General features: G+C 45.1%; 1 protein-coding gene across 2 annotated transcripts in view; it reads left to right on the forward strand.

The window, feature by feature from the left end:
* The first annotated feature begins 9,487 nt into the window (after positions 1-9,487).
* The window catches only part of RPIA (ribose 5-phosphate isomerase A), a 35,251-nt gene continuing 29,608 nt past the window's right edge, over positions 9,488-15,130 (forward strand). For both annotated transcript variants that reach the window (XM_070379468.1, XM_070379469.1), the window contains exon 1: positions 9,488-9,804. In XM_070379468.1, coding sequence (XP_070235569.1) covers positions 9,532-9,804 — 273 coding nt within the window. In that variant the 5' untranslated portion in view covers positions 9,488-9,531. The remainder of the gene's footprint in view (positions 9,805-15,130) is intronic.

The following is a 15,130-nucleotide window of genomic DNA, read 5'->3' on the forward strand; positions in this document are numbered from 1 at the left end:
GCATTAGATAAAGTTGCATTCCTACAGAGCAAAGGTGTGGTGGGCTATAACAAGAAAAAGAATTAACTCAAGGGTCCCAGGTTACAAACATTAAAGCTACTACTTACACCAATTATATTAATCAATACACTGCCAGGGACACAGCAGATAAGGGATATGGAAACTTAGCAGCAAACATTGGCCCAACAAGTGAAAATCCCTTCACCAATACAATTTCTAATCAATCTTTAACTGCTCAAAGGAATCTGTATTTAGACAGTTTAGAACATCTCATGCCTCTCAGTTTGGAGGCTCTGAGCAATCACATGTGGCCAGAAAAACCTATTCAGGCAGGCTAGAGGACTTCCAAGGGAGTTTGTAGGTTGAAACACTGTCACACCCAGGAATTATTAACTGGAGCTGTAAGCTAACTCTTTTTTCAGAGAGGTAGTGGGGGACAGCCCCCCGTAAAGTCAGAGGTGTAGGTGAAAGCACAAAGCAGAAAGTAGGCAGACTCTGGTTTTGGGGGTAGATTGCTCGAGAATTTCCAGGGAGACTTCTGAGGCTTGATCCCGCCTTTGCGTATGCCAAGCCTCCTTCCTCATGACCTTTGCCAGGGGCGGAGCTCGCTCCCCGCAGGGGTGGTCTGAAAAGAGAGTGCTGCAAAGGTAAGCACCAGATATAGGATGTGATCAGCATAGAGTTAAAGGGTAACAGGGCTTCCTTGGTGGCTCAGACAGTAAGGAATCTGCCTGCAATGTGGAAGACCCAGGTTCGATCCCTAGGTTGGGAAGAGCCCCTGGAAGGGTAATGGCAACCCACTCCAGTATTCTTGCCTAGAGAATTCCATAGACAGAGGGCTACAGTCCATGGGGTCACAAAGAGTCAGCGAGTGAGAGAGAGAGCGACTGAGCAACTAACACACACACAGAGGATAACAGGTGCAAATGTAGCCCATCCAGAGTTAGAGGGAGATAGGTACAGGATGTAACTTACAAAATATCAGGTTAGTTTTTAGAAAAGTAAACTTCATTACACACTATAGATTAGAACAGTTAGAGAAAAAAAAAAAAACTCAGGAAAGGGCAAGAGTAAAAGGAAAACTTTTCTTCTCTTTTTCACTGCAACATCCTCTTGCACCACTCTTACCTGCAACTCAAACACAGCCTGAGTTTATGTTAACGAGATGACTTTTGGAAGAACCCTAAGGATGTGGTGGGGGTTGCTAACTTCCAGGGGAACCAACCACTGTGATTAGAGAACTGGAACTTTCAGCCCCAACCACACCTCAAGGAAGAGGAGAGGGGCTGGAGATTGAATCTAATCACCAATGGCCAATGATTTAATCATTCATGCCTGTGTTATTGTTAAGGGAAACACTGACTGAAACCGTCCACCCTGGCCAGGTACCACAGTAACCATCTGCATGAGTTATTTTATGACAGGAGGTCCTGATAAGGAACATGAAACTAACGAGCCACCATCAACCGGAAGAGTTCAGGAAAGGTCAAAACCATAGAGGAGACTCCAGGCCATATGTGTACCAGCCTCTCAGACTCTTTCTCCCTGGAAGCCATCTTGGCTGAGTGATGTGTGCTCCACTAGGAAGGACCCTGAGTCAGAAGGACTGGCCACAGACAACCTGGAAACTAATCCCATCACCATAAAACCCAAGACCATGAGTCACGCACATGGCAGAGCAGTTCTCCTGGTTTCCCTTATCCCGCTGCTCTCCACCCAGGTGCTCCTTCCCAATGAAGCCTCTTGCTTTGTCAGCATGAGAGTCTCCTCGCATAATTCATTTCCAAGTATTAGACAAGAGCCACTTTCAAGCCCTGGAAGGGGTTCCTTTTCTACCAAAATTATGAAGCCTTCATAAAAACTCTTAAGGTAAGGAGTTTGGAAAGCTTCCAGATTGAACTCGTGGAGGTGCTGGTGGAAGCAGATAGGGTAAACGGTCTTGGAGAAAGAGAAGCATGCAAGACTTTCTTTCATTTTGGCCTCAGGCATTTTGTGACCTAAGTCTGGCCACAATGCTTGCCTTTGAACAGGCCATGAAATTAAAAGACCCTTGCTCCTTGGAAGAAAAGCTATGACAAACCTAGACAGCATATTAAAAAGCAGAAATATCACTTTGCCGACAAAGGTCCATATAGTCAAAGCTATGGTTTTTGCAGTGGTCATGTACGGATGTGAGAGCTGAGCCATGAAGAAGGCTGAGTGCTAAAAAACTGATGCTTTTGAACTGTGGTATTGAAGAAGTCTCTTGAGAATCCCTTAGACTGCAAAAATATCAAACCAGTCAAGCCTAGGGGAAATCAACCCTGAATATTCATTGGAAAGACTGCTGCTGAAGCTGAAGCTTCAGCCCTTTAGCTACCTGATGCAAATAGCTGACCCACTGGAAAAGAGCCTGATGCTGGGAAAGATTGAGGGCGGGAGGAGAAGGGGGTAATAGTAGACAAGATGATTGGATAGCATCAGCAACTCAGTGGATACGAATTTGAGCAAACTCCAGGAGATAGTGAAGGACAGGGACAGGCATGCTGCAACCCATGAGGTCACCGAGTCTGACATGACTTAACTACTGAACAACAAATGGAAATGAAGGAATTCAGGAACAAAGGAAAAGCAGTTAAGAAACAATAGTTCAGCGATGAAACAAAGCCTTAGTTCCTCTTCAAGGGATATATATTGCAATCTGATACTTACCTTTCAGTTCTGCGGGAACTCAGGTGGAGGATACAATAATAATGCTGACCTTTTTTGACCCTGGTAACTAAATCAACTAAAGCTTAGACTCTGAATATTTGCACCAATTCTGTGCTGAGTTCTCTGCTGCTCAAGCCCCTTCATGAATATACATGTACTCTTAGCTTAAAATTTCCTTAATTTAGGGTCTTTCCTAGTGGTGTGTGCATCACTCAGCCAAGATGGATTGCAGTGAGAAGGATTCTGGGAGGTTGGTAGGACATATGGAATGGTGAATCCTCTTTCCTTTTGACCTTTCCTGAATTCTTCTGGTTGCTGGTAGCTTTTGGGTTCTGCATTCCTTACCAGGACCTCTTGTCGTTAAGATAGCTCATGCAAGCAGCTACAGTCTTGCCTTACTGCTGGGCAAGCTGTTTCAGTCAATACTTTCCCTAATAGTAATAGTAGAGCAGGGAAGAAAAGGGGATTTTTTTTTCCTCTCAATCTTCTAAAAGGTTTAGGTTGACACCTGCCATTTCTTATTGTTACCTGTGGTAGGCTGAATAATGGTCCCTCAAAGGTGTCCAAATCCTAATATCTGGAGCCTGTGAATGTTACCTTGTATCCCATGGACAGAGGAGCCTGGCGGGCTATAATCCATGGGGTCCCAAAGAGTCAGACATGACTGAGCAACTACCACTACACATCCAAGTATGATAAGAGGGATTTTTGGGTGTGATTAAATTAAGGTTCTTGAGAGGAGGTGATTATCCTGGTTTATCTATGTGGGTCAGATATAATCACAAGGCTCCTAATAACAGGGAGTAGATCAGAGTGAGTAGTAGGAAATGTGACCACAAAACCAAGTGACGTAGGAAGAAGCCATAAGCCAAGAATGCAAGCAGCCTCTATCTGCTAGTAACAAAGACTGCACTAAAAGTTGATTCTTCTACCTCGTCTTCTTTTTTAATTGAAGTATAGTTGATTTGCGGTTTCCCAGGTAAAGAACCTGCCTGCCAGTGCAGGAGACATAAGAGACTCAGGTTCAATCCCTGGGTTGGGAAGATCCCCTGGAGGAGAAAATGGCAACCCACTCCAGTATTCTTGTCTGAAGAATCCTATGGACAGAGAAGCCTGGTGGCTACAGTCCATAGGGTTGCAAAGAGTTGGACACGACTGAAGCAACTTAGCATGCACGCACGCAGGCACATAGTTGATTTACATTTCAGGTGTACACCAAAGTGATGCTATTTTAGATAGATAGACAAACAGACAGATTGATTCTTTTCCATTATAGGTTCTTACAATATACTGAATATGGTTCCCTGTGCTATACAGTAGGTCCTTGTTTTTTTTTCCTTGAAAGTGAAAGTGAAGTTGTGTCCGACTCTTTGTGACCCCATGGACTGTAGCCTATAATCTTCCGTCTATGGGATTTTCCAGGCAAGAGTGCTGGAGTGGATTGCCATTTCCTTCTCCAGGGGATCTTCCCAATCCAGGAATCAAACCCGGGTCTCCCGTGTTGCAGGCAGATGGTTTACCGTCTGAGCCACCAGGGAAGCTTTTTTTTTTTTTCTTAATATATATTTATTGAAGTATAACTGACTTACAATGTTTCAGGTACATAGCAAGCTGATTCAGTTATGCATATACACATATATTATCTTTGAAATTATTTTCCATTATAGGTTATTACAATATATTGACTATAGTTCCCTGTCATATACAGTAAACATTTGCTGCTTGTTGCATATCTATTTTTTAATTAGAAACCTAGCATTCTATTCATACTTAGTCAAACAAGTGGAATCAAAATGTCATAAATTTTTTAGTTAGGCAAAAATTCATAAGTTTTCTAAAATATATATATTATACATATTATTGTACTGTGGAAGTGAGAAATAGACTTAAGGGACTAGATCTGATAGACAGAGTGCCTGATGAACTATGGACAGAGGTTCGTGACATTGTACAGGAGACAGGGATCAAGACCATTTCCAAGAAAAAGAAATGCAAAAAAGCAAAATGGCTGTCTGGGGAGGCCTTACAAATAGCTGTGAAAAGAAGAGAAGCCAAAAAGCAAAGGAGAAAAGGAAAGATATATCCATTTGAATGCAGAGTTCCAAAGAATAGCAAGGAGAAATAAGAAAGCCTTCCTCAGCGATCAATGCAAAGAAATAGAGGAAAGCAATAGAATGGGAAAGACTAGAGATCTCTTCAAGAAAATTAGAGATACCAAAGGAACATTTCATGCAAAGATGGGCTCAATAAAGGACAGAAATGGTATGGACCTAATAGAAGCAGAAGATATTAAGAAGAGATCTGGCAAGAATACACAGAAGAACTGTACAAAAAAGATCTTCATGACCAAGATAATCACGATGGTGTGATCCCTGACCTAGAGCCAGACATCCTGGAATGTGAAGTCAAGTGGGCCTTAGGAAGCATCACTACAAACAAAGCTAGTGGAGGTGATGGAATTCCAGTTGAGCCATTTCAAATCCTAAAAGATGATGCTGTGAAAGTGCTGCATTCACTATGCCAGCAAATTTGGAAAACTCAGCAATGGCCACAGGACTGGAAAAGGTCTGTTTTCATTCCAGTCCCAAAGAAAGGCAATGCCAAAGAATGCTCAAACTACTGCACAATTGCACTCATCTCACATGCTAGTAAAGTAATGCTCAAAATTCTCCAAGCCAGGTTTCAGCAACACGTGAACTGTGAATTTCCAGATGTTCAAGTTGGTTTTAGAAAAGGCAGAGGAACCAGAGACCAAATTGCCAACATCCGCTGGATCATGGAAAAAGCAAGAGAGTTCCAGAGAAACATCTATTTCTGCTTTCTTGACTATGCCAAAGCCTTTGACTGTGTGGATCACAATAAACTGGAAAATTCTGAAAGAGATGGGAATACCAGACCACCTGGCCTGCTTCTTGAGAAACCTGTATGCAGGTTAGGAAGCAACAGTTAGAACTGGACATGAAACAACAGACTGGTTCCAAATAGGGAAAGGAGAACATCAAGGCTGTATATTGTCACCCTGCTTATTTAATTTATATGCAGAGTACATTATGAGAAATGCTGGGCTAGATGAAGCACAAGCTGGAATCAAGATTGATGGGAGAAATCTCAATAACCTCAGATATGCAGGTGACACCACCTTTATGGAAGAAAGTGAAGAACTAAAGACCCTCTTGATGAAAGTGAAAGAGGAGAGTGAAAAAGTTGGCTTAAAGCTCAACATTCAGAAAACCAAGATCATGGCATCCGGTCCCATCATTTCATGGGAAATAGATGGGGAAACAGTGGCTGACTTTTTTTTTGGGGCTCCAAAATCACTGCAGATGGTGATTGCAGCCATGAAATTAAAAGATGCTTACTCCTTGGAAAGAAAGTTATGACCAACCTAGACAACATATTAAAAAGCAGAGACATCACTTTGCCAACAAAGGTCCATCTAGTCAAGGCTTTGGTTTTTCCAGTAGTCATATATGGATGTGAGAGTTGAATTATAAAGAAAGCTGAGCACCGAAGAATTGATGCTTTTGAACTGTGGTATTGGAGAAGACTCTTGAGAGTCCCTTGGACTGCAAGGAGATTCAACTAGTCCATCCTAAAGGGAATCAGTCCTGGGTGTTCACTGGAAGGACTGATGTTGAAGCTGAAACTCCAATACTTTGGCCCCCTGACGCGAAGAGCTGACTCATTGGAAAAGACCCTGATTATGGGAAAGATTGAGGGTAGGAGAAGGGGATGACAGAGGATGAGATGGTTGGATGGCATCACCGACTCAATGGACATGAGTTTGGGTGAACTCTGGGAGTTGGTGATGGACAAGGAGGGCTGGTATGCTGCAGTTTATGGGGTTGCAAAGAGTCGGACACGACTGAGCAACTGAACTGAACTGAATTATTTATATATATATGTATACAAAAGCTTTTCTACTACTCTTGATAAAGGCTTGAGAAAGAACATCAAAAATAAAAGAGATGGAGAAATTGGAAAACATAAACTAAATGAAATGGAAACATTGAATATGAAGTATAAAAAGTAAAACAAACTAGATAAAAGATTATCATATAGTCCAGTTGTTTTTAAACATGGTTGCTCATTAGTAGGTCCTTGTTGTTTATCTACTTTATATATAGTAGTGTGTTTTAATCTAATTCTTTATTCTTTCCATTCCATCATACTTAATTTATATGATATGAATTCAATCAGATGTTATATATGTTAAATCATATTTTGATAAACTGTAAGCCATTAAACAATTTCTGGTTTGTACCAAAATCTTGATATGCTCATTTTGTCCATGCATCACCCAATGCATCTATCTGTTCAGCCAGCTAACAACCACATACTGAGCACCTACCTTTGCTACTGTAAAGCCCTGTGGACACAGACCGAAAAGACGCAGGCTCTAGGCTCCGAATCAAGAAGCTTGCCCTCTAGTGGGCAAACGATGTATATCAGCGTGAAAAGTACTGAGATAAGTTTATTCAGGAAGTGAGGCCCTAGCCAGGTCTTAGAAAATGAAGAGGCATTAGCCAGACGAAGATGAAGTTGGGGGCCAGGGTTGTGGAAGGATGCGTGGAGGACATTGGGCATGAAGACATGACAAAACAAGGTGCACTGGGAAACTGTTGCTGGCTATGATTGGTGCTTATGAGGGAGGAGGATGCCCAGGGAAAGGTCGGGATCAGCTTCTGGGAAGCACCGCATGCCTTGTTAAGATGTTTAGAACTCATCCTGAAAATGATGGAGTACCATCAAGATGTAAACAGGGATTACATTAGATTTGTTTTTAAACATTGCTTTGACTTTCCAGGTGGCTCAGTGGTAAAGAATCCACCTGCAATGCAGGAGATTCAGGTTAGATCCCTGGGTCAGAAAGATCCCCTGAAGGAGAAAATGGCAACCACTCCAGTACTTTTTCCTGGGATATCCCATGGACAAAGGAGTCTGTAAGGCTACAGTCCATGGTGTTACAAAAGAGTTGAACAATACTGAAGACTGAGCACACATGCACACAAGCATCCTCCCACACTTACTATTCCCTCTGTAAAAAAGGATTTGAAAGAGTTTCACTCATCATCCAGCTATACTCAACCCTGCCCCAAGAGTGCTCTCCGTGGGTGATTCAGGATGGAGTAAAAAGGATGAAGCATTTAGTGTTATGGCTACAAGGCCTCTAGATAGTTCAGATGTGTATCTAAGGAAGAATTTTAATGACTCTAGATTCTTGCATCTTTCCATACTTGGGAAAGAACTAAAATCATTAACTTGAGAATCTTTGTGTGTGTGTGTGATTAGCAGTCTTATTTTACCAAGATGCATGCTTGACTGTATCAAAAACTGAACATTCAATAAACTAAGATCATGGCATCCAGTCCCATCACTTCATGGCAGAAACAATGAAAACAGTGACAGATCTTTTCTTGGGCTCCAGAATCACTGCAGATGGTCACTGCAGCCATATTAAAAGATGCTTGCTCCTCGAAGAAAAGCTATGACAAACCTAGACAGCATATTAAAAAGCAGAGACATCACTTTGCTGACAAAGATCTGTATAGTCAAAGCTATGGTTTTTCCAGTAGTCATATATACATGTGAGAGTTTGACCATAAGGAAGGCTGAGTGTGGAAGAATTGATGCTTTTGAACTATGGTGCTGGAGAAGACTCTTGAGAGTCCCTTGGACAGCAAGGAGATCAAACCAGTCCGTCTCAAAGGAAATCAACCCTGAATATTCATTGGCAGGACTGATGCTGAAGCTGAAGCTCCAATACTTTGGACACCTGAATGTTAAGAGCCAACTCACTGGAAATGACCCAGATGCTGGGAAAGATTGAGGGCAGGAGGAGGAGGGAGACAGAGGAGGAGATGACTGGATGGCATCACTGACTGGACAGACATGAGTTTGAGCAAACTCTGGGAGATGGTGAAGAATAGGAAATCCTGGCAGGCTGCAGTTCATGGGGTCGCAGAGCCTGACGTGGTTGAGCTACTTGAACAACAACGCTTGACTACATTTCCAAGACCAAAAAGACATGTATGTACTGGCTCCTCCCTTATCTTTTTGGAATAGTTCCACAGAGATGAAATGTTATTTCCCCAGCTGTAGTCCCGAGTAAGCTGCCAGAATAAAACTGAAACTCACTTTTCTTACATTGTACTTTTTTTCAGTTGACACGCACAGCAAGACACTTTATAGGTAGGGAAGAAGAGAGTTGTTTAGTTCAACGACAGTCCTTTTTGAGTCAATAATTTCTATAGGTCACACATAGGCGTCGAGTCAAGCTCCATCTGGAGGGAACCGCACCATCCAATGCTGCGCAGGGCAGAACAACACCTAAGGCTGGGGGTTCTAAATTTGTAGCCCTGCTCCTGTGGAAGGAGGTCTAAAGGTGGAATAAAGTGTGAGCCGCTGTCCGAAGGTACGTTTCCCCGTGGAGTCCATCTAGAGAAGTCACTCCTAAAAGGACATTTCCATAAGAGCGACTGCCCTGAGGCCTCGAACGCCGCCACGTTCTTACGTCTAGGAAATCCAACAGGATTAGATCCAACACGCCCATCTCAGACACGGGGGCAAACAGAAAACACTCTAGCCTTGATCCATCCGGGGCTGCTTGCGCTGTACGAGCCGTCACACCAAAGTTCGTCTTCGATTTGCGCACCCGGTCGCGGAGCATTGTGGGGCTGGTAGTCCAGGCTGAGGCGCTGTTTCCGGTCACTGAAGTCCTAGAACTACATTTCCCAGCATGTACCGCGCCGCAGCGGAAGCGGACCTCGTACGTGGGTTTCAAGACTTCCGGCGGAGCCGGAGGCGGGACCGTGGCGGAGGCTGGAGCGAGGCGGCGGGATGCAGCGCCCCGGGCCCTTCAGCACCCTCTACGGGCGGGTCCTGGCCCCGCTGCCCGGGCGGGCCGGGGGCGCGGCCTCTGGCGGAGGCGGGAACAGCTGGGGCGTTCCGGGTTCCCACGTGCAGTTACCGGGACGTTCGCAGTTCGGCGCTGGCAGCACAAGTACCGGCATCAGGGAGACTAACACCGTCTGTCCGGGCCCGTCCGCGATGTCAAAGGCCGAGGAGGCCAAGAAGCTGGCTGGCCGCGCGGCCGTGGAGAACCACGTGAGGGTGAGCAGTTCAGGGCTTGGGCCCCCTTGTTCGGCCTTATGGGCTCTTGCTGTGGGTTCTGAGCGCTGCCAGGTGCGCCAAGTTCCTGGCAGAGCGGGGGCTGCGTGAGAGGGGAGAGTACGCACTTGACCTGCCTTGAGACCTGCTCCTTCAAGGCCTTTGAAATACGGAATTGGTTGGGGCCGAGTACGCTAAAGTTGAGCTGTCTAAAGACTACTTGTCAGGCCAGATAACAGTTTGCCAAGTGGAGCGTGGTGGTGTGTGTCTGATGTTCGGAGTGGGGTTAGGAGGGACTTAGCGCGTGGCTTCCTTTATCAACAGATAAGAGACTGGGACTGCTGAGAAGTGTTCACCTCGCTTCACTGCCCAGGGAAGTCGGTGGGAAGCTGATTTGAAAAGTGTTTTGAAATTTAACTCCAGGGACGTGCTTAGCTGGGCGCGCACCGGCTCCTGAATGTACTTGCCGGAGGAAAGCGGAGGAGCCAAAGACTTTAAACCTCCTCCTTTTGGCAGGGCTCGAGTGGACACTTGAAGTCCGGAGATCTTCTTTAAGGTCGGGATGTGGAGATGTTTAGCTGTTAATGTAAGGTCGTAATGTAATGTTAGTGAGGTCGTGACCCCACTTGTTGGCTAAGTGGCGGGTGTGGTCCTCTTGGTGGAGTCTTTTGGATTTGCTGTCAACAATCAATTATCTTAATTGTAAGAATTTTGGGAGCAGGGAGCCAAGTGGAGTATCTCTGCCCTTAGGTGGAGTTTCCTGGGTTTCATTGGCTTTTAATGTTTTCTGCTTTCTGGAAAGTGGTATCAGATTCTCTTTTCTCTAATAATGGTTCTTTATTCTTTACATTTGGTAATGCTTTCGCGTACGAAGTTATTTTGCTGGATAGATGTTAGATCCTCCTACAGCCTGGCCAAGTGGGAGGGGCCCGCGTGGTAACCTGTGGCTCAAAGTGTTCTGTAGGAGGAATGACCGAGTATCCTCCCAGACCCAAACCCAGTGACTCCTGTTCTAGTGGCCTTCACCCAGATACATAGCTGCCCTGTTCTGGTGTAATAGTCTGGTTAGCAATAGGAATTTCTATGGGAGTTCACAGAGAGAATGTGGAATGTGTCATCTGGCTCTCCTTTTGGGATTCAGTGTCTCAGCTGCAACATTGGGACAATCAGTTGAAATTTCAAATACCTGGAGAAAGTGAATGGTAATGGGCAAATGAAATCTATACAAATAGAAAAGACTTGTATGTTAGATTTCTTATTATCCTATTACTATTATGTCTTCCTGACCATTGTTTATTATTATTATTATTATGTATTTGGTTAAATAAAAATTTTCAAGCCCCCACCTCAGGCCAGAGCCTCCAGCCACCTGTTGCCTGAAGTTGCCAGACAATCCTGGGGAGATCTCCACTGACCTTTTGGCATTCACCCCAGTCTCAGTTAACACCATTTGCCTTTGCAGACTTCTTTCCTGAGATGTCAACACTATTTGAATGTTTTTTTTTAAATAATTATTTATTCTTTATTTTTGGCTGTGCAGGGTCTTTGTCGCTGCTCCAGCTGTTTTTCTAGTTGGTGGTGAGCCGGGGCTGCTCTCTAGTTGCAGTGTGCAGACTTCTCATTGCAGTGGGTTCTCTTGTTGCAGAGCATGGGCTCTAGGCCACACAGTTTTCAGTAATTGCAGTTCCTAGGCCTTAGAGCACAGACTCAATAGCTGGGGCGTACAGGCTTAGTTGCTCTCCTGGGATCTTCCTGGACCAGGGATGGAGCCCATGTCCCCTGCATTGGCAGGTGGATTCTTTATTACTGAGCCACCAAGAAGTCCTGTATTTTGTACTTTGTATCCCTGATTCATTCATTTCATTCCTGTGCTGGGAACTTGTTGAGTGCCTGCTATGTGTCAGGTAGTTGGTGTGGTGGCCAGAGATGTGGCTAAAGGGAGGAGAAGATGCTGATCCTGGGTATTTTGCAAACAAGATCACTTAATTCCAAGACAAGTTTATTGATCATAGTCCTGTACCTGATTGTCAAGGTTTAGCAGCCCTCTCCAGGGTTATCCATTTTTTCCATCTAAGGCCAAATTTTCCTTTAGCACTTTGCGACTTGAAATTGTTTCCTTGTTAGCCAACTCAGATTTTACTGCTCACCCCTTGAAAGACAAGTTTGCTTTCAAAACTTGGGAAAGAAAAGATTGCTTTGTTTTGGAGGCTGGCAACCTGGAGAGAAGGCAGACTTCTAGAACCTACTCCTAAGGTGAAAGGGGACGTTAATTGCAGTTAATCATTTAGGGAGGTCAGAGTCTTATCTTCCACAGTGTGTAGACCTTCTTCTGATTGGCTGATGGTGAGGTAACTGTGTGGTGGTTAGCAGTTTTCTACTTGGGTGGGGCCTTAGTTCCTGTGAAAGAATTCAGAGATGTGTTGTCCTGTGTATTCCTTGAGGAGGAACCAGGACCCTGCCTCACAGCGCTTTGTTTCTTGACTGCTCCTCCCTTGCTTCTGCATTCCTTACCTTACCTGAATAGTGACTGCTTGTATCTGTCCTTTGGAACTCAGGGAAGGTCAAGGAGGCTGTATGAAGCCTATTTCCTACAAACAACAAACAGAGCACAAGGGCCTGCTCAGTTTTATACTCAGTTTGTGTAAGTTTATCAAGGTAGCTTCTGTGCCAGGTTCTATTGGTTCCACCTTTGAAATGTTCTTAGAACGGACCCTTCCTGTGGACCAGCTTTCCCTGTTCAGGCTTTCCCTGTGGCCAGAAGATCACAGTTGCCCTTGTCTTGTCTCTTCTGACCAGCCAAGTGATACATTGTCACCTCCTGAAGCTCCCTTCTGCTCTTAGCCTCATCCTAACCTCTGTATGACATCTGTTACAAGCCAGTAGTGAGCCAGGTGGAGGGGATACAAGGATAAGAGGCTCTGATTCTGGTCCTTAAGCCCACAGTCTTGTTTCCTTCTCTGCTCTCCTCTCTCCCAGGGACCAGAACATTGGAAGGGACAGACTGCTGGACGTGGCTGTGTTTTCATGTCATTACCCTCTACCTAGAATGCTCTTGTCTGCTGCTCTTGCCTGTTAAAACCCTGTCCTTCAGGGTTTGGTTCAAAGGCCATTCTTCCTTTCAGTTTTTCCCTAGCCTTGTAGGGGGAGGAATTCTTCCTTTAAATTCTGTAGTCCTCCATACCTCTTAGGTGCTTTATGTTTCATGGTCTAGTTATGTGTGTATCCCAATCCCATGAAGGGTAAACTTTTGGAAGGTAGTAAACTTGATTTTCATTCGGCATTGGTCGCAGTGGGACCTGCCTGCTAAATGTCTGATGAGTTGTGTGGAGTGTGGACACATGTGGAGGTTGCAGGCTGAATCACTGGAGTGTTAGGGTTTCCCTTCCCGAGGCCCTTGGTGCTCCAGTGTGGTGACTACTTCCATTCCTGGGTGAATGGAAATTTTGGAGAGTTCTCTACTGAAGGGCTTAGGTAGCCATCCTTGACTCAGGTCTGCTGGTGCAGCATGGGTCACCACGCAGGGCCACGTTCTCCTAAAGGTCTATAACCTCCTATGCTCTCTTTGGAGCCTGGCCTTTGCATTTTGGCTGACTGAGCTTGAAGAAGTTGGTGGACGGTAGTTCCTGTAGGTCAACAGAAGAGGTTACCCCACTGGACATGGTGAGCCAAGTTGTGATGTTGCACATATGACCTGTGGTTTAGTGTTGCCATTAGGAGGGGCCTGCTCCTCCGGTGGAGCCTGCCTGGCTACTGTTGGGCCACCTCTGTATAGCTTTGGCTGTTACACTGATTCCTGGCCAGTCATTGGATTCCAGGGCAGCAAGACCACAGCGCTGAAGAGCTTTGGGCCTGGCAGGTCTGCGCAATTCTTGGCCTCTACCAAAAAAAAGCCAAGGGAGGAGCCTTGCACAGAGCTTGTGTGATTCACCCAAGTTCATCTGTGTGCTCCCTGCCTGCTGGATGACAGGAGAGTGGGGAAATGAGGAATCTGGCAGTTGAATTACTGTGTAGCTGGAGCTCTCAGCTTCATGTCGAATGTGATGGTCATGCGGAGCCTGCCTAGTCAAGGCATTTCCTTGTTTGCTTAGTTTGCTGGGAGTGTGCATGAATGCCTCGTCACTCAGTCATGTCCGACTCTTTGTGACTCCACGAACTGTAGCCCACCAGGCTCCTCTGTCCTTGGGATTTTTCAGGCAAGAATACTAGAGTGGGTTACCATTTCCTCCTCCAGGGGATCTTCCCAACCCAGGGATTGAATCAGCGTGTCCTGTGTCTCCTGCGTTTGCAGGCAGATTCTTTAGCCGCTGTACCATCAGGGAAGCACTCTAGTTAAGGAAGCACCTTCGTTACTTGAAGATTTTTACATTTTTCTGATGTTCATCTATTTTGTGTGGTAGTGTAGCATTTACTGGTCTTGAAGACCTTGCTGTTGAGGTTTGCCCAGGTAGCTAAGCAGCTGGTGGATGCATTACCTTCATGAGGGCACCACCATGGGTGGATTCCTGACCTAATACGAGCTCCATTTTAAGGCCTCTTGATGTTATTTGGTAACCTTTGAGCCAGTAAAAGTGACTTCCATCAGATCAGGAACACGGCTGATGGGCAGAGCCCTGTGTAGGTAGGAGAGGCCCAGTTAGAAGCAGGGACATAAGCGTTTGATTTGTTGTTTTTTTTGTAACTCGGTCCACCTCTCGTTCTTTCCAGTCTTTTCTTGCTAGAGTTGTCCTCTCACTTTGAGAAGGACTGTATCAGCAGTGGGGTCCATGGGCTCGCCCTGGAGGTTCCTGTGGCATTTGTCCCATGGGGAGTTTGTCCCGAGGGGTCTCCAGGACCTTTCTTCCTCCTACAAAGGGCCCCCCTGCCCCTTGGCAAATGAGTTCATTGTTAATCAGTTGCTGGAACTCTTAAGAAATTTTAATTGAAATGCTTGAGCAAATTGAACTTCCTGTAGTTGCTTATTCAAGGTGAGGCTGTGTAGGGGAGTAATTAATATTGCTAAAAAATGACTTTTTTTTTAAAGGTAAAATCATGATAATTAATACAGATATAAAATAACATTATCAGAGGTTTTTTTTTTTTTTTCAATTTGACTCATTGAATTGAGGGAACTGGAAAAGATGCTATAACCTGTTCACGTGCTAAGTCGCTTCAGTCATGTCTGACGCTGTGCGACCCTTTGGACTGAGCCCACCAGGCTCTTCTGTCTGTGGGATTCTCCAGGCAAGAATACCGGAATGGGTTGCTGTGGCCGTCTCCAGAGGATCTTTCCGATCCAGGGATCGAACCCATGTCTTTTACGTCTCCTGCATTGGCAAATGGGTTCTTTGTC

Source organism: Bos mutus, chromosome 11 (genome assembly GCF_027580195.1).
Source record: "Bos mutus isolate GX-2022 chromosome 11, NWIPB_WYAK_1.1, whole genome shotgun sequence".
NCBI lineage: Eukaryota > Metazoa > Chordata > Mammalia > Artiodactyla > Bovidae > Bos > Bos mutus.